This window comes from Nyctereutes procyonoides, unplaced genomic scaffold, assembly GCF_905146905.1.
Source record: "Nyctereutes procyonoides isolate TBG_1078 unplaced genomic scaffold, NYPRO_anot_genome, whole genome shotgun sequence".
In the NCBI taxonomy this organism is placed as follows: Eukaryota; Metazoa; Chordata; class Mammalia; order Carnivora; family Canidae; genus Nyctereutes; species Nyctereutes procyonoides.
The window spans coordinates 27627649-27646412 of NW_026575122.1; the positions used below are offsets into that span (position 1 = coordinate 27627649).

General features: G+C 41.0%; 1 protein-coding gene across 1 annotated transcript in view; it reads right to left on the bottom strand.

The window, feature by feature from the left end:
* Positions 1 to 18764, bottom strand: part of CFAP54 (cilia and flagella associated protein 54) — a 299369-nt gene that overhangs the window by 7330 nt on the left and 273275 nt on the right. Inside the window, 1 exon segment of the mRNA XM_055336223.1 lies at positions 18681 to 18755. Within this exon segment, the coding sequence (XP_055192198.1) occupies positions 18681 to 18755 (75 nt within the window).

Sequence of the window (18764 nt, forward strand, 5' to 3'; positions counted from 1 at the left end):
AGCCTCTTTGCCTCTTTATTGGAATACATGAAGAATGCCTCCAAAAGGGAAGATCGATTGAAGGAGACTACATCCACTGGGTGTATGTTTAAAAGTCAATTTTAGGATATGTTCATAGTTTACAGTTGTGGTATGATAAAAAATAAGTAATTGATCTTTGTCCCAGCTTCCTGGCATAGAGCTCCTAAAAGAGAGTTTTCCTTTGTTTTTTTTTTTTTTTTTTTTCCTTTGTATGCTAACAAGATGACTATGGCAGGGAAGGGGCCTAATAGCTTCAAGATGGAGCTGGTCACCGGGAAAGCCAGCCATGTGATTGGAGAGATAGAGTTTTCAGCCCTAGGCCCTGATCTCTGGGGAAAGAAAGGAGACTGGAGATTGAGTTTGACCACAGTGGCCATTTAATAAATTGGACCCATGTAATAGAACCTTCATGGGAACCCCATAACCACAGAACTTCTTGGTTGGTGAACACAATGAAGTGCTGGGAGGGTGGAGCTCCCAGAGAGGGCATGGAAGCTCTGCCCCTCTCTCCAGCCCCCATATCTTGCTCTCTGCATGCATCTCTTCTATTTGACTGTTCCTTGGTTGTATCCTTTATAATAAAATAATTGCAAACAAAGCACTTTCCTGAGTTCTGTGACTTAGTCTAGTGAATTATCAGATCTGAAAGGATGTCATGGGAACTCTCAAATCTGTAGTTTGCTGAGCAAAAGTGTGGATGGATCACCTGGGTACTTCATTTGTAACTGGCACCTGAAGTGGATTATACCTTTAACTTGTGTAGTCTGTGCTAACTCTAGGTAGTAGTGTTAGAATTGAATTGAATGGTTAGACACCCAGTTGGTGTCAGCAAATTGCAAAACTGGTTGGTGTCAGGAAAAACCACCTAACAGTCATATCTGGCATTATGTAAATTAGGGCCATGTTCAGCTGGTGAGGGTCTTTGGACCTTTGGGGCCTTCTCCTACACTCCCCTCCTCTGTGGCAGCTAGTCTGTGCATATTGCCCTTCGTCCTCCTCCCCAGGCCAAGTGGAGGCACTCCCGGCAGTGATATCTCCATTATGGGAATATACACTTTTTATAGGGAGTTATTTAAGAAAACAATCCTGTAATGCCAAAAGAGATCCTTGAGAAAAAAAAAAAAAATAAAAGTTTAGGCTGTCCATGTCAGGCTTGTTCTAACTGCTTAAGAGTCTAAGGCACACCAAAAAAGAATCTTTGAAATGTGACACCCTATGGTGCAGGAAGAGCAGCTGCTCTCTCCCTCTCTCTCCAGGAAAGTATTTTTCATCATACAGAGAACTAATAAAGGGTCTCAAACAGGGCAAATCCCCTTTAAAATATCAAAAGCTCTAATCAGAACAGAAGGATGAGTTATGCAACCAACAAGGAAGTACATGAGGCATAAAGGCAAGATGCAAGTTCATGGCCAGTGGTTCGGTGCTTCTAATCAGGGCTCTGGGGGAAGAGTTAAAGTTCCTTGGATAGAGGATTTCACGGAAATGCCTGTGTTCAATGTGTTATAAAACTGAACGCCTATTTCTCACTCTCTGTGGAGATGCAAAGTATAAATTCTGATACAGTATTTATATATGATTACATCACTTTACATCATTGCCTTTATTTGCAGAAGATTGAAAGCTTTACCAAGTCCTTGTTTTCCTACTCTGAAAAAAATATGTTTTCTAAGAAAGGAAGCCTGCATTTATGGATGATTGCAAATGGGCTGGAGTCTTTGTTTTACAGAGTTTATTTCATCTGTAAATTGACTGTTTACAGATGAAATGGAGGTCGAGAGAAAATGTGATTGAGCTATGCGGTCACATTGTAGAATGTAGTTTTAATCATGATTGGATGACATGCATATGATGTTTTCTCCTTACTTCTCTGTTGGAAAGTAAACTTCAAGCCAGAGTATGCTTCCGTTTTCCTTTGGCACTCTTCTAATTCCCATAAACAAGGATTAACTAAGCATCCATGTATTCATCACCAGTTAGGGAGTTTATCTTTATTTTTTACCTCACTGCTGAGGTTCCGGTTCCTGGGAGACAGACTCTGAGACGAGACTTTGCTTCCAGGAAGCTTATTAGGAAATACTCTTGGGATCAACATTCATGAGAAAAGGAGAAGACAGCAGGATTAGCAGAGAGAAGATGGGCTGCAGGGCAGTCCTGAGGAAGGGCTCAGCCAACACCATGGAGTTCTGAAGCTGGGCTGACCCTTCAGAGATGCGCTGATTTGTGGTAGGGGGGGTCAGGTCTTTGCACCCCATATCAACCAGTATTTGGATGCAGACCTCCCCTGAGGAAGAGGCCATCTCTTTTCCCTGTAGGCAATTCCTGGAGAGGATTGAGAACTGAAAGCATCAGTCAGCACATTTCCCAGGGCTGGGAAAATGAGCTCTTCAGTCCTGAAGGGGAGATCTGGGTGGCTCAGTGAAGGGGCTGTGACAGGCACAAATATTTAATTCAATGGTCAACTGTAAAACCATTAAACAACTAGCAATATGGCAAAATGCATACTAGTATATAACTAATATAAGCCAAAGGGAGATTTAAAGTAATAACTAAATAAGTATTCTTATGCCAGATTTCCAGATGCTGCTTTTCTGGGTCATGGCAAAACAAGCTTAATATACTTTCAGTACAACTCCTATTAATCACTTTATTTGATTACCCCAAGGAACAGTCCCCATTCTGGAGTACGAGGAGAAGAATTGGGAAACAAAGAGTAGGAAGAAAATTCAGAAACAGTTTTTTTCCCTCAAATAATACCTTTCCATAAACTTAAATACGAAGAAGTTCAATAATTTCACCTAAGCTTGACTCTACTTGAGAAATTCCATATGGAAGCCCTAGAACCTTCCATAAAATTTCCAAAGTCAAAGCTGGAAAAGGGTTCCAAGTCCCACGGAGCCGGGGGTGGGGGGTAGGAGACTGCAGTCAGGTGGGAGTAGGGGGAGAGGTTGCAGGGAGCAGGGGCTTTCTGGGGTTGCCACACATGGTGGGAGGGAGCTCAGAGGACAGTCAGGCAGTGGGGCCGGGGGGGGGGGGGGAGGGCAGCACAGCAGTGGTTAGGAACATGTTCTGAGGTGTAGGTACTCTGACACTCCTTAGCTGAGGGAAGAACCTGGGCAAGTCACTTAAATTTCTCACATGTCATATACAGATAATAACAGTATCCACCTTAACTAGAAACAGAAATCTAAAGTCACATGCTGACCTTTAGAATATATGTGTATACTAATGTCTGATTGCTGCTGTAACAAATTTATGACAAACCTAGTAGCTTACTATAGATCTCCTCTCTTACAGTCCTGGACATAAGAAATCTGAATCCAGTGTCACTGTGCTAACATCAAGGTGTCAGCAGGGCTGGTTCTTTCTAGGCGTGGTAAGGGGGGAATCTGGTTGTTGTTGTTGTGTTTTTTTTTTTTTTTTATTTTGGTAGCTTCTAGAGGCCACCTGTTTTCCTTGATTTGTAGCCTGCCCTGCTTCCATCATCATGTGCCTTCTCCTATTGTCAAATCTCCCTCAGCTTCCCTTTTATAAGATTGACTATATTTAGGGCCCACCTGGATAGGCCAGAATAATCTCCCCATCTCAACAACCTTAACTTAATCATATCTGCAAAGCCCTTTTTGTCATACAAGGTAAACGGTTCTGGGGATTAGGATGTGGATATATCTCTGGGGGAGCCATGATTCAGCCTACCACATGGGTGGTTAAATGATACGGTTGAGTTCACAAGAACATCATATTTATATCCTATCTCCTCAACAAAGTGCTGGTAGCTGGAGTTACTGAATTGTTTCTATTTAAAAATTCGTAGCATTATTTGCAACAACATGGATGGAGCTGGAGAGTACAATGCCAAGTGAAGTCAGTCAGAGAAAGACAAATACCGTATACTTTCACTCATATGTGGAATTTAAGAAACAAAACACATGAACAAAGGGGAAAAAAGAGAAAGAGACAAACCAAGTAACAGACTCAACAACAGAGAACTGGTGGTCACCAGGGGGGACTGAAGGGGAGGATGGATGAAATAGGTGAAGGGGATTAAAAGTAAATTTATCATGATTAGCAGTGAGTAATGTATAGAATTGTTCAATCACTGTATTGTAAACATGTTATCTATACTGGGATTAAAATTTAAAAGTAAATAAATAAATATTCATGGCATTCCTGTAAAATGCCTATTGTGCCAGAAAGTATTAGTGTCCCCTATAGTACATACTTGTTCCTCTACAATTCTCTATGTTCTTGCATATCAGGTTGAAACCAAAATGATATGAACAGAAATTATGACGGTCATTCCATGCTGGCTCTTGGAAATGGTCGCCCTAATTTATGGCCTAAGTGGAGACACTTTTTGAGACTAAAAGGGAAGTATATTAAGCATCTCTCCAAATCAACGGGTATACATTATGAGTGCTGCAGGCAAACTGAGATGTGTGGTCGCCCTACTTGGAAACATCCAGTGCAGTCCTTCAGCTCTCCTCTTCTGCACTGGTGAGGCTGGAGGCCACAGCACAGCTACAAGGAGGAGAGTTGTCCCACCTGTACTGGACTTTGCACAGGAAAGAAATGAACCTTTATTGCCCTGATATTTGGGGTCTGTGGGCACAGCATAACCCAGCCCATCCTGTCTAAGGCACACAGGTGCTGGCACACTTGTCCTCTCCTATCATGGGGTGTGATGCCATCAAAGTGAGGGCTTAACACCACTGAAAGATAGAGCCTTTGGATCTCAGCAGCAAACTTGTAGGAAGAGATGCTTTAAGTGGGTACAGGATGCTGGGCTCCCTCCTGACTGGCTGTGTCCAGGCTGCCTGTGTGCTTTTGACCTGGGACATAGTCATGAAAACCCCAGAGTCTGAGTAATACTTGGCATTTCTTTTTTTTTAATAATACATTTATTTTTTATTGGTGTTCAATTTGCCAACATACAGAATAACACCCAGTGCTCATCCTATCAAGTGCCCCCCTCAGTGCCCGTCACCCATTCACCCCCACCTCTCACCCTCCTCCCCTTCCACCACCCCTAGTTTGTTTTCCAGAGTTAGGAGTCTTCGTGTTCTGTCTCCCTTTCTGATATTTCCTACCCATTTCTTCTCCCTTCCCTTCTATTCCCTTTCACTATTATTTATATTCCCCAAATGAATGAGGCCATATAATGTTTGTCCTTCTCCAATTGACTTACTTCACTCAGCATAATACCCTCCAGTTCCATCCACATTGAAGAAAATGGTGGGTATTTGTCATTTCTAATGGCTGAGGAATATTCCATTGTATACATAAACCACATCTTCTTTATCCATTCATCTTTCAATCTTTCAATGGACACTGAGGCTCCTTCCAGTTTGGCTATTGTGGACATTGCTGCTATAAACATTGGGGTGCAGGTGTCCCGGCGTTTCATTGCATCTGCATCTTTGGAGTAAATCCCCAGCAGTGCAATTGCTGGGTCGTAGGGCAGGTCTAAGAACAGGCCAATAACCAGGGAGGAAATTGAAACAGTCATCAAAAACCTCCCAAGACACAAAAGTCCAGGGCCAGATGGCTTCCCAGAGGAATTCTATCAAATGTTTAAAGGAGAAACCATACCTATTCTACTAAAGCTGTTTGGAAAGATAGAAAGAGATGGAGTACTTCCAAATTTGTTCTATGAGGCCAGCATCACCTTAATTCCAAAACCAGACAAAGACCCCACCAAAAAGGAGAATTACAGACCAATATCCCTGATGAACATGGATGCAAAAATTCTTAACAAGATACTAGCCAATAGGATCCAACAGTACAGTAAGAAAATTATTCACCATGACCAAGTAGGATTTATTCCCGGGACACAAGGCTGGTTCAACACTCATAAAACAATCAATGTGATTCATCATATCAGCAAGAGAAAAACCAAGAACCATTATGATCCTCTCAATAGATGCAGAGAAAGCATTTGACAAAATACAGCATCCATTCCTGATCAAAACTCTTCAGAGTATAGGGATAGAGGGAACATTCCTCAACATCTTAAAAGCCATCTATGAAAAGCCCACAGCAAATATCATTCTCAATGGGGAAGCACTGGGAGCCTTTCCCCTGAGATCAGGAACAAGACAGGGATGTCCACTCTCACTACTGCTATTCAACATAGTACTGGAAGTCCTAGCCTCAGCAATCAGACAACATAAAGACATTAAAGGCATTCAAATTGGCAAAGAAGAAGTCAAACTCTCCCTCTTCGCAGATGACATGATACTCTGCATAGAAAACCCAAAAGCCTCCACCCCAAGATGGCTAGAACTCATACAGCAATTCGGCAGTGTGGCAGGATACAAAATCAATGCCCAGAAGTCAGTGGCATTTCTATACACTAACAATGAGACTGAAGAAAGAGAAATTAAGGAGTCAGTCCCATTTACAATTGCACCCAAAAGCATAAGATACCTAGGAATAAACCTAACCAAAGAGGTAAAGGATCTATACCCTAAAAACTACAGAACACTTCTGAAAGAACTTGAGGAAGACACAAAGAGATGGAAAAATATTCCATGCTCATGGATTGGCAGAATTAATATTGTGAAAATGTCAATGTTACCCAGGGCAATTTACACGTTTAATGCAATCCCTATCAAAATACCATGGACTTTCTTCAGAGAGTTAGAACAAATTATTTTAAGATTTGTGTGGAATCAGAAAAGAGCCGAATAGCCAGGGGAATTTTAAAAAAGAAAACCATAGCTGGAGGCTGCACAAGGCCAGATTTCAGGTTGTACTACAAAGCTGTGGTCATCAAGACAGTGTGGCATTTCTTGATAGTGTTTTATGAAGGAGATCACTGGGCTTATAGTCTGGCACCCAAAAACAGGAGAGTCTTAGGACAAAGGCTTGAATAAAGAACAAGGACTGAAGTCTGCATTTTGTTTGTGGGACTTTGTGGCTCAGAAGCAAAGCATGACAGGCTTTGTCAGGAGCTTCCACCGGCAGTGGCCAACTGGAAGCCAGACCTTCCGTGTGTGGAGTGGGAGGAAAAACTGAAACACGGGCTTCTTCATTCGTCTGGGTGGACCCTGAGCTGCGGCAAAGCATTCTTACCACGTGGCCAACACTGACTGGCAATTTCCGATAGACAGTCTAACGGAGCTTGCAATTCACGAAGGAATTTCACAGAAATCATTTCACGGGGTGCTTTTTAGAATTTCTAACGTGAGCAATCAACCTCTGTCAATATTAATGAAAGGATGTGCAGAATGAGGGGGGGCAAGGACAGACGGGGGAAGAGGAAGGCTGGAAGGAAGCGGAGTGGACACTCACCACTGGGCTTCCCAGAATGTCTGTGAGGTGCCAGGTGACTCCACTAGGCACTGTTGGCTAAGGATAATCCTGCAGCCAAATAAAATGTGCCGACATTCATGAGAATTTTTTGGTTCATCAGAAGTGTGGTCTAATAGCTCTAATAGGGAATTACACTGAGTGAAAAAAAAACGATAACCCCCAAAGGGTTACATACTGAATGGTTCCTTTTATAGAATGTAATAAAATGCAAAATTATATAACATACCAAATTATAGAAATGGAGAATAGATTAGTAATTGTCAGAAATTAAGGATATCAGTGGGGTGGGTGGTGAAGGGTCTAAAAAGGACAATGGAAGGGGTCCCTGTAGTGACAAAATTGTTCTGTACCCTGACAACTAAAGTCAGCATACTGATTGTGATGTCGTAGTATTTTTTTGCAAGATGTTACCACTAGGGAGAGCTGAATAAAAGGTACACAGGATCTCTCTAGGTTATTTCATATAATTGCAAGAGAATCTATAATGATCTCAAAAAAAAGTTTAATTAAAAAGAGGATGGCTAAAGAAAGAATATTAATAATACATCTATTAACTGCCTCTTTACTCTTTTGAAAATGGAGCAAATATTTAGGCCGAAAGCCACTAATGAAGGAAGTTTCTAACAGTCAAATGAACAAAGACTCATTTCATATTAGTTAAAGCTGGAGGGGATCCCTAGGTGGCTCAGTGGTTTAGCGCCTGCTTTGGCCCAGGGTGTGATCCTAGAGTCCTGGGATCGAGTCCCACCTTGGGCTCCCGGCATGAAGCCTGCTTCTCCCTCTGCCTGTGTTTCTGCCTCTCTCTCTCTCTCTGTCTCTCATGAATAAATAAATAAAATCTTAAAAAAAATAAAGCTGGAAAAAAATAAAGATGACCACAATGTACCGAATGCTTACCACTGGTGTTATACTGGCACCATGCGGAAAGTGTTGCATGCTTTTTCTAATGTAATTCTCCATGAAGAGAACATAAAGACAAGGAACTTTAGTATAGAGAAGCAAAGTGACTTGCTCATGGTCACACAATCAATAGATGGTGGAATACAGAATTAAATCATGTTTTTATCCAGTAAGTTATGTTGCTTCTGAGAACTTCAACAGAATCTAATAGACCTAAGGTCTTTAAGGATTAATAACTTGTTCACAAGGGCAAAACTGGACAAGAACCCATGCCCAGTGCTCTTCCTACCATACTGTGCTCTCACAGATGGTTGAGTAAAGAACATAATGGCATTAGCTGCCTGAGACAGAGGCAGAATCAGAGCAAAAATCTCGAATGGCTAGTGTCCAAAGTATTAACAAGAAAAATGGGTAAATTTAAACCTGTGCCTTCTTTGTGGATTTATTTTAATATAAGAATATTTGTGCAGAGACCTTCCAAAGCTTGCCAATTGATTCAGCTATATGAGGCAAAAGCCAATATCCTCCTAAAATGAAGATATGATCCCACTGTAAGGGTACAGTTTTTTTAATCAAGACAAAATCGTTTAGCAAAATGAATGAAGTAAATGAAACTGGATGTTTACCTCTGTTTTTGGCAAAACGGAAAGCAGTAAACAAATTTGCTAATGATACCCCTGCCTTTCACCTCCTTTAAAGTGACCCAAAGCGACTAAACTTCAGGAAGTCGTCCCTTTGGTTCAGAAATGCAGTTTTATCCTGAATGAAGCCAGGCTTGCCTAATCCAGCCGTACACACTCTTCTTGCCACTCAGACAGTAAATACACAATATCAGGTTCATGATTATATTTTGGTTTAAATTACATCCAAGTATCATTATACCAGCAAATTGCACATCTCACAAAAGTAGGACCCATACTTTGAGCACAGAGAGCACAAAGGCTCTTGGTTCCATGATGAGCGAGAGCGTATTTCACCTTGACACTATTGCTGGCAAATCTCTGGGAGACGAGCATTTTGAAAACGCTATAAACAGCTTAGCCTTTTCTTAGCATTTTGAAGAGCACATTAATAGCCTGGCCTTTTCTTAAGGGCCTTCTTTTTCCCTTAGCCAAATTTGACAGCTAGAAGTGAACAGTGAGAGGATGGAATCAAAGTCAGGGCTATGTTTTAAAAGCAGTGTGGAACTGATGTCATCCGGCATTGTCTTCAAAAGAATATAAGAATATTAAGTGGATGTCTCATGAACTTACACACAAAGGATACTCTTCACTTGAGGACAGAATGATAATGTCTCACAGAAGAAAGATGTAATGCTAGATGCCCATAAAATCTATTCAGACAGCTCTTGGCTGGTACAAAAAAAGAAAAAAAAAAGCAGAATAAGAGGAAGAAAAAGAAAAGAAAATCTGCAACACTCAATCAAAAGAAGTTATAGTTGTAAGTCAAATTAATTTTAAAATACTTAGTACACACCTAACATAGACCATGTGAAACCTTAAGCCCAATGCTGTAAGTGACAGTTTAAAGACAGGGGCAGCCCAGGTGGCTCAGCGGTTTAGCGCCGCCTTCAGCTCAGGGCGTGATCCTGGAGACCCGGGATCAAGTCCCACATCAGGCTCCCTGCATGGAGCCTGCTTCTCCCTCTGCCTGTGTCTCTGCCTCTCTCCCTCTGTGTCTCTCATAAATAAATAAATAAAATCTTTAAAAAAAAAAATAAAGACAGTATGGTTATGGCCACCATTTGGAAAGGTTTTTTTAAAAAAGAAACCAAGGGGCAGCCCGGGTGGCTCAGAGGTTTGGCGCCTGCCTTCAGCCCAGGGCATGATCCTGGAGACCCAGGATCGAGTCCCACATCTGGCTCCAAGTATGGAGCCTGCTTCTCCCTCTGTCTGTGTCTCTGTCTCTCATGAATAAATAAATAAAATCTTTGAGAAAAAAAAAAGAAACCAAGAAGCATATGGTAATGTAATAAGACTAGCCAAAATAAATTAAATAGTTTAGCATCACCCTCTAGGATTTAACAGCCTATGAAAAAAAAAAAAAGTGAGGTGGAAGCTTTCCTACATAAATAGGGACACATGCAACCCCGTCCAGCACCCAGAAAAAACACATCGGTCATTTCGGTCGTTTCAAAGGGTGCTTTGAGAACCCACCTAGTTTATCTTCTACCCTTTCCATATGACACACTCAGCAACCTCAGGATAGTTACCGAGCATATTTGGGGAGAGTTGCGGACTAATTTTAAAAATTGCCTAAGCAGGTTGGCCAGAAGTGGCCTCTGCTGGAGCAGGAAGGTGCCAACCAATTGGGAGTGCTTCGCTGGATGCTGCAGCAGATTGCATTTTCCCAAAAATGGCTGCAATGATAGCTCCTAACCCACATGCCCTTCTTACAATTTGACACTGACACTCTGCCCATCAAGAGGTGGAGTCTATATTCACCCTTGAATCTGGGTGGACTGGGGGCTAGCCGGGAGAAGTCATCATGTAACTTAAAAAGCTGGGGGCATACACAGTGATAGAGTTGCTGCCTGGTTCTCTTGGGAGGCTCATTCTTGAAACCCAGATGCTACACTGTACTGAGGCCCAACCGGCCACACAGGGGTCACGTGTCTTGGCCCACAGCCCACTCTACGTGGCCAACTCCACTGTGGCCCAGAGCACACTCTACGTTCCTAGCCCTCAGCCCCTCGCCAAGCATCAAGCACCAAACCAAACTAGCCTTTGAGCCTTCAGGGATCCCAGCCTTCAAGACCTGAATCATCCCCAAACATGGAGTCCTCCCAGCTGATGGTCCAGGTACCCCAGAACAGAGATAAGCTGCCCTGCTGGGTCTTTTCCAAATATTCATTAAAATGTGGGTCATTTAGGGGCACTGGGGTGGCTCAGTTGGTTGGGGGTCTCGGGTCATGATCCCAGGGTCCTGGGAATGAGCCCTGCTCAAGGAGGAGTGTGCTTCTCCTTCTCCTTGCCCCCACTCTGCTCTCCCTCACTCCCTGTCTCTCTCTGTGTTTCAAATAAATAAATAAAATCTTTAAAAAAAAATTGGGTCATTTCATGGCACTAAGTTCGGGGTGCTTTGTTATATGATAATAGTAACTGGAACAGACAAAAATGGGAACTACATGTGGCTAAAAGTGATGTGGGCAGTCATTCCAAGCACTAGAATTACTGCAGCCTCTCTTTCAGGAATGAACTCAGAAGTTTTATCTTACATGTGTTGTTTTTCTACTATAGCCACTCCTCTGCTTACAAGGGTTTAACTCCAAGTGAACTCACATAGCTCTTAGATGATAATGTTTTCTTAGGATGGTGCCAGGCACTATTCTGAGAGTTTATGTGGATTAATTAATCTACACAACAAACTCATGAAGTAAGTACTATTTTTTTTTAAGTAGACTCTACGCCCAGCGCAGAGCCCAATGCAGGACCTGAACTCACAACCCTGAGATCAAGACCTGAGCTAAGGTCAAGAGTGGAGAACTCAAACAACTGAGCCACCCAGGCACCCCAAGGTAAGTACCATTTTTATTCCCATTTTACAAATAGGGAAACTGAAGCATTGAGGTTAAACAGCTTGCTCCGGGTTACACAACTAGCAATCTCAGAGCTGAGCTGGGATTTTGAGCCAGGCAGTTTTTTGGCTCACTAGCCTGTCCACTAACAGCCACATGCACCACTTCCCAAACTCTGACTCTACCTCCCCCTTGGCACATATGGCTCAGTCCAGCCCCACCCCCTGATGGCCATGAGTGTCCAAAGTGCAAAAGGGAGACACTCCTGGTGTCGCGGTAATGACAATGGTTAGAGTGCAGGCTCTGGCCGGGGCTGTTGGGTAGGTCTTTTAACCTCTGTTAACCTATCTTCTCACTTTATGCAAAATAGCCAACCATTTTAAAAGCACAACTCTCCTTTTCATGAAGCATTAGCCCCATTCTTCCTTCCTAGACTGTCAGCCTCATCAGGGCAGGGACTTTGTCTTTTTCACTTCTCATTCCTTTGGGACCAGCATGGAGCCATGTACTCAACTACAGCCAGTAACTGAGCTGACTTTGGCTTTTCTGTTCTGTTCTGTTCTTTTTTTTTTTTTTTTTGAACTTGTCTTTCTTTTTGTATCCAGGGCTTTAGGGATTTGTTCTGTTCTTTCTATCCCCATGAACAAAGCCTTAAATCATGCCTTTACCACTGAGTGGGCTGCCAAAACTGAGACTTGGGTTTTCTGCCTCGACTTTCAAAGTTCTTCCTAATCAGAGGAAAAGGCTTTCACGGGTACCCTTGATCATTTTTATATCCACCTAAGGATTCTCTACTGTCTTCCAATCGCTTTCCAAAATAATTAAAACTCCTAACCATGGGCCACAGGAGCTTCTACTAACTTGATTTCCTATAGGGAACTACTGAACTCTTCTTAAAAGATATCACAGGGAATTTCTCACCTTTAGAATTATGCCAAGATGATACCAGAATATTAACTGAAATTATTATTAAGGAGGGTTGTCTGGCCACCAAGCCCCTGTTTTACCCCATACTGTAATGACTTTTGTATTTGTCTGTCTCCCCCACTAAACTGAAGGCAGGGACTCTGGCTTTTACTTCTGTACCCCAATGTCCAGCCTAATGGCTGGCAAAAGGGACACATTTGCCAAGTGTTTACTATTCAAATGCATGTAGCTGGTGAGCCCAAAGTCACTGATAATGTCCGGACTAGAACTGCAGCCCTTGAGGGACCCCCAGAGGATGTATCAAGTGCATTTGTTCACTTCACAAACATTTATTAAACACCTCTGTGGGATTCAGCATTGGGCCAGGTGGTGAGCATAAAAATGGAGTAAGATCCAATCTTATTATATATGACTGAATCTGCTCTGGCAGGGGAGACCAATACGGAAGCACATCACTAGAACACATTTGGGTAAGAACTCCACACAGAAGATCTAAACCATGGCCTTGAGAGGCAGTGATAACAAGAAGGAAATCTGGGTCTGGTTAACAGACTCGATGTGTTATTTCCCATTTTTATATAAGCTAGCAAAAGATAAGACGATAGCATGGTAGAGCGATCCTCCAGCTGACAGCCAGGGTCCTAAAGCCATAAGGGGTCGTGGGTATAGGCGGTCACACGGTAGAATCAATACATCAGATACAAAATTAAAGATGTTAACGACTAAACTAAGACAGGTTAATATATCTGTGACTACGTCTGCTTCTACCTGTTCTTGTGCCCTCTATTCTTCCTCCCCAAGCCTTCTTAAAGATAATAATGATTTTAGTGGTGAGTGTCAATATCTGATCATAAATACATAAAAAAAACTGATCACTTTAAGAATCGGACATAAGAGAACATGTGTACACTAAATTCAACCACGTGAAAAGGACAACACATGGGTGACATACACATGAATAAGACGGAGGTCATTAGAACTTAACTGTCATTAAGGATTTTTATGTTAAATTCAAGTTATTTTTAAGAACATATACTATATAATTAAACTATTTTATGTGTGACCAGGGCTTGAGAAACAATGGCAGACATCAGACCATCCTGGCGCTTTCTCTGAGTGGAAGGGACGAGTTTTGGGATCTGTCATGAGGTAAATCCACAGCTCAGGAAACCCACTCAAGCCTCTCACACGCTGTTGGCTGCCTTGCTAGTAGTCCTCTCCTCTCGCATTGGCCTCGCTATTGGCATTTTCCTCTCTCATGTCCAGGAAGGCAAGGGGGCTGGAGGAAACACACAAGCCAGGCTGCCCGGTGCCCCAACAATGTATGATTTCTAAATCTCAGTGTGGTCTTCAATCCTCTTATTTGTCGTTGCTCAACTGTGATGAGTTGCATCATACTCAATGACCATGAATACTCAAGACCTTCGTCTCTTGGAAGACCATGCCCTTGACCCTCCACCCTGCTCCACCGCAGGTAGACTTGCCTCTACTTCCTGGGGTAAGTGAAAACCTCTGGGTGTGAACTGCCCCAGCTTTTTCCAACCTTTTCTTAAACACTCACTCACACTCCCCCACCTTAATCTGCATCTTTCCTCTGTTCCTGGTCAGCTCTCTTGCTTAGGCTGTCCGTGTCTTTCTGTTCCCACCCTCTCTCTGAAGGCCCTCCTCCATCATTTGTCCTTCTCTCTTCTAGATGGCAACCTCCACCCCTCTTTCCCCTCATCCCAATTCCCAACCTAGTGCCGTCCTCAGCCATTCCTTTCCCCCTCCAGACTTCTCACCAAAACCTTCCTCAAGATTCTTCTACACGTGCAACTTTCACTCTCTCACTCCTTTATTCTATGCTCCCTATTTTCATGAGACATTCGCTGGGTGTAATTTAGTTAAAGGTGCAGATCCAGGATTGAAGCAGACCTGTATTTGACTCCTGCTTCCTTCACTTACAAGGCACAAGATCCTGAACATGCCACTTAATTTCTTCATTTCCAATGAGGGGATAATAACAGCAATCACCTTCACAGAGTTCTTGTAATATTCAATGGAATACCATATGTAAAACAGTGAATAGTGTCTGCACATGCCATATGCTCAATAAAAATTATTACTAGTAGCAGCATTTGCATTTTAATGATTATTATCATTATTATTTGTCAGGCACTACACTAGGTCTAGTTAGAAATCCTGAACTAAAGAAATCCTACCAAATTCATGCAGCCAAGGGAAACTAGTTTGCAATCTTCTATTACAGTGTGCCTTATCTCTTGGCTTAGGATCACCTTTCCCACCTTCAAATCAGGGTCTGCTCCTAGGAGTTTCTTCCCATGCTGATTCTGTATGACTCTAGTCCGTTCACTTCCCACAGACACACACACAGTAAATTTATTTGTATCATGTGAGCCAATAGGAAAATACTTAATTTAGCTGAACACAGGACCTTTAACCTATGCTGCTTTTGCAGCAACAAAAGTCTGTTCTGTGTGCAGTTGGAAGTCAATAATTACTGATGAGCAGACAGTTGTATATTGACTTTGTCCTCCCTACCATCAGTTACCGCAAGAATAGGAAGTATATTTTTAGCATCATGTTTGAATCCTACCTGACAACCCAGAAACTGCAATAATTTCAACCTATGTAAGCAAGGAAAGGATTACTTTGTTGTTGGTACACCAGAAATGAAACCTAATGGTCATTTATAGCCTGTGATTACTCACTAAGAAGGTTAGCAAGGAGCGCTCATTTCCTTCCCTCCATCTTCTTGGTATTCTCAATTCTTTTTGGTCACAGGCTGTGCATGGCATTATTTGTTTTAATTAGGAAGACAAAGTACAGGCAACAGCGACTGTAATAGGTATGTTCAGTAAGGAAACAAATTACACAGTGAGATCTCATCTCAGTGACAAAAAGAGCTTCACTAAGGCATGTAATTTTGTCTAACAATTTGCTTTTTAGAACAGGCTCAGAAATTCCTATGCACTGCCCCAGCACTACTAGGTAAGGCTTGCTCTCAGTGGAGGTATTAGTATGGGGTTCAACCGAGGAGCCCCTTCTCTTGGACTGGTGGACCCTTTCACTGCAGGGATCTCAAGTCAGGATCCCGCACACTAACCTAATGCCTCTAGGATTCAACAGTGATTTATAACACAAAGAAAATGGTTCCTGATTCATTCTCTACCTTTTTTTTTTTTTAAGATTTTTAAAAACGTAATCTCTATACCCAATGTGGGGCTCGAACTCATGACCCCAAGATCAAGAGTCACATTTTCCACCAACTGAGCCAGCCAGGCACCCCATCTTTCTCTAACACTGTTCCTCTCCTTTTCTATCAATATTTCAAAACAAATTTGGATCCTAAAAATCTCTTTGGAATTAGTTGACTAGGGGATGAAGAATTCACACACGGAAGGGCCACAGTAGAGGTGATGATGATGCCTAAACAACTAACAATTACAAAACATTTATTTGTGCAAGGCCCTATTCTAAATACTTACTTAACATGTATTATTTCCTTTAGTCCTCACACCTGTGAAGGCTTGGCATTATTACCTCCTCTTTACATATGAGAAGTTAAATAACTTGCCTGTGGTTCTACAACTAGTAAGATTCAAGGCTGGGATTCTAATCCAGGCTTGTCAGATGCCCAAACCCATTAGTGCTATAAATCAAAGCAACTCCTTCTCTGACCTATTTTTATTTTTAACCATAGTTTGTACAAAATTAGATTAAACTTGATTTTTATTATAGTGTCTCCCATGGTAAATCTATAAATTTCCATAATGCAAAATTAGAGTCCCCACTTAAAAAATGGGAAAAGGACATGAATGGCCAAATGAAAAAATTAAGTCAAATATTAAATTTCAGATATTTAAAACTAAAGGGAATTTAATTCCATTCAAGAAAGAGTAACCAAGTGACACACTGTACTAGGCACTCTAAGTATTAAAAAATAAAGATAGTAATTTTTCAACCTCCAAGAAGCTAATGATCTGGTGGGAGGAACACAGTGTAATATTTCAGTTCTTACTTCAAATGTCATCTCCTAAGAGAGGTCTTCCCAGACCACCCTATCTAAACTGTTGCCCCATTCCCTATAACCTTCTATCACAAGGGTTAGTAAGCTTTTTTTTCTGTAAAGGGCCAGAAAATAAATAATTTAGCCTTTGTGGGCTATATGGTCTCTGCCAAAACTACCCAACTCTGCTAGCAGCTATAGATCACAAACAAACAAGCATGCTGTATTCCAATAAAACTTTATTTACAACACAGGCAGTGGGCCTGTTAGTTTGCTATAGTTTGCTGTAGTTTGCTAACCCTACTCTAACATATCACTCTGTTTTTTCTTTCATAGCATTCAACAAAATCTGAAAATTATCCCACTTAGTGATTTATTACTATTATTTACTATTTCCCTCAACAAAAATGGCAGCTCCAAGACAGCAAGGTCCTTGCTGCTTGTTCATAGCTAGTTCTCTGGGGTCTAGAAAAGGGTTCCTGACACAGGACAGTTCACTCTAAATATTTATGGATTAACTAAATGAATGAGTACTATTCCACAAAAAGAGAAACACTGATTGCCAATAAACATATAAACTATATTTGGCTATATTATTAATAAATATGAAATAACTGAAAATGTCTTTTTTTTCACTTATCATACCTAGAATGGTTAGAAAAAGGGAAGAAGGAAGACAAAGAAGAGAGGGAAAATAAGGGGAAGGGAAAAAGAGAGGGAAGGTAGGGGAGGAGAGCCTGTGTAGACAAATATGTGGGTAAGCTGGCCCTCTCATCTACTGCCGATGAGACAGTGTGTGTGTGTGTGTATGTGTGTGGTATGTGTGTGTATATATATATATATATATATATATATATATATATCCTGGAAGAATTGAAAGCAGAGGCTCAAACAGACATTTGTACACTCATGTTCATAGCAGCATTATATACAACCAAAAGGTAGAAACAACTCAAATGACTACCTACAAAAGAATGGATAAACAAATGTGGTACATCCACAGAATGGGGTATTAAGTCTTCAGAAGGGATAAAGTACTGACACATACTATAAGGATAAACTTTGAAAACAATGTGCTAAATGGAACATGCCAGCCACCAAGGATCAGGATTGTATGATTCCACCTCTGCACAGGTATCTAGAATAGGCAATAGTACAATAGAAATAGAAAGTAGAATAGAAGTTACCAGGAGCTGGGGGGAGAGAGGGAATGGGGAGTTATTATTTAATGGGCACAAAGTTTCTGTTTAGAATGATAATAAAAAATTCTGGAGATGGATGGTGGAGATGGTTGCACAGCATTGTGAATGTACTTAATGCCACTGAAGGGTATATTTAGAAATGGTTAAAAGTGTAAATTTTAAATTATGTATATCTTACCGTAATAAAAAAGTATATATGCTTTTTTATTCCAAAATTGTACTCCTAAGAAATAACTCTGAGGAGATAAGACAGACGGGTGAAATATGTATATGCTAGAATCCATCAACCTCAAGATCTATGAATAAAAATCTAGTTGTATAAATAGAGCCTGATAATAAATATACAAAAGAGACCACTATGCAAGCATTAAGCATGACAAAGTAGACTTTTCACATAAAAATATCTCCATAATACTATTGTTAAATTAAAAAAAAAAACAAGCTACGGAATGCATGTGCAGTATAATTCCATTGATGTAAAAATTCTAAAGTTTACTTATACATGGAAAAAATGTGAAATATTTTCCAAAATGCCCACTATTCTCTGAATAGTAGATTTGAGATGATTTAAAATTATCCTCTTTATAATTCTCTGTACTTAATTTTTTAACAAAGAATATTTTTAATCAAAATAACATGCTATTATAAACTCCTGTTTATCCCTTTTTCACATTAATTAAGGAGGGTTAGGCCCTTGATACTTTCATAATAGATGTTTTCTGTATTTCTGTTTCCATAGCAGCGATAATACTTATAAAAGAGTCAGATACATTTTTAAAAAGATACGTACCTCAGACAATGGTGTTATAGCTCTATCAGTCAAAAATAGACTTATTATTTCAGAGCAACATTCAATAATCATGTTCTAGAAATA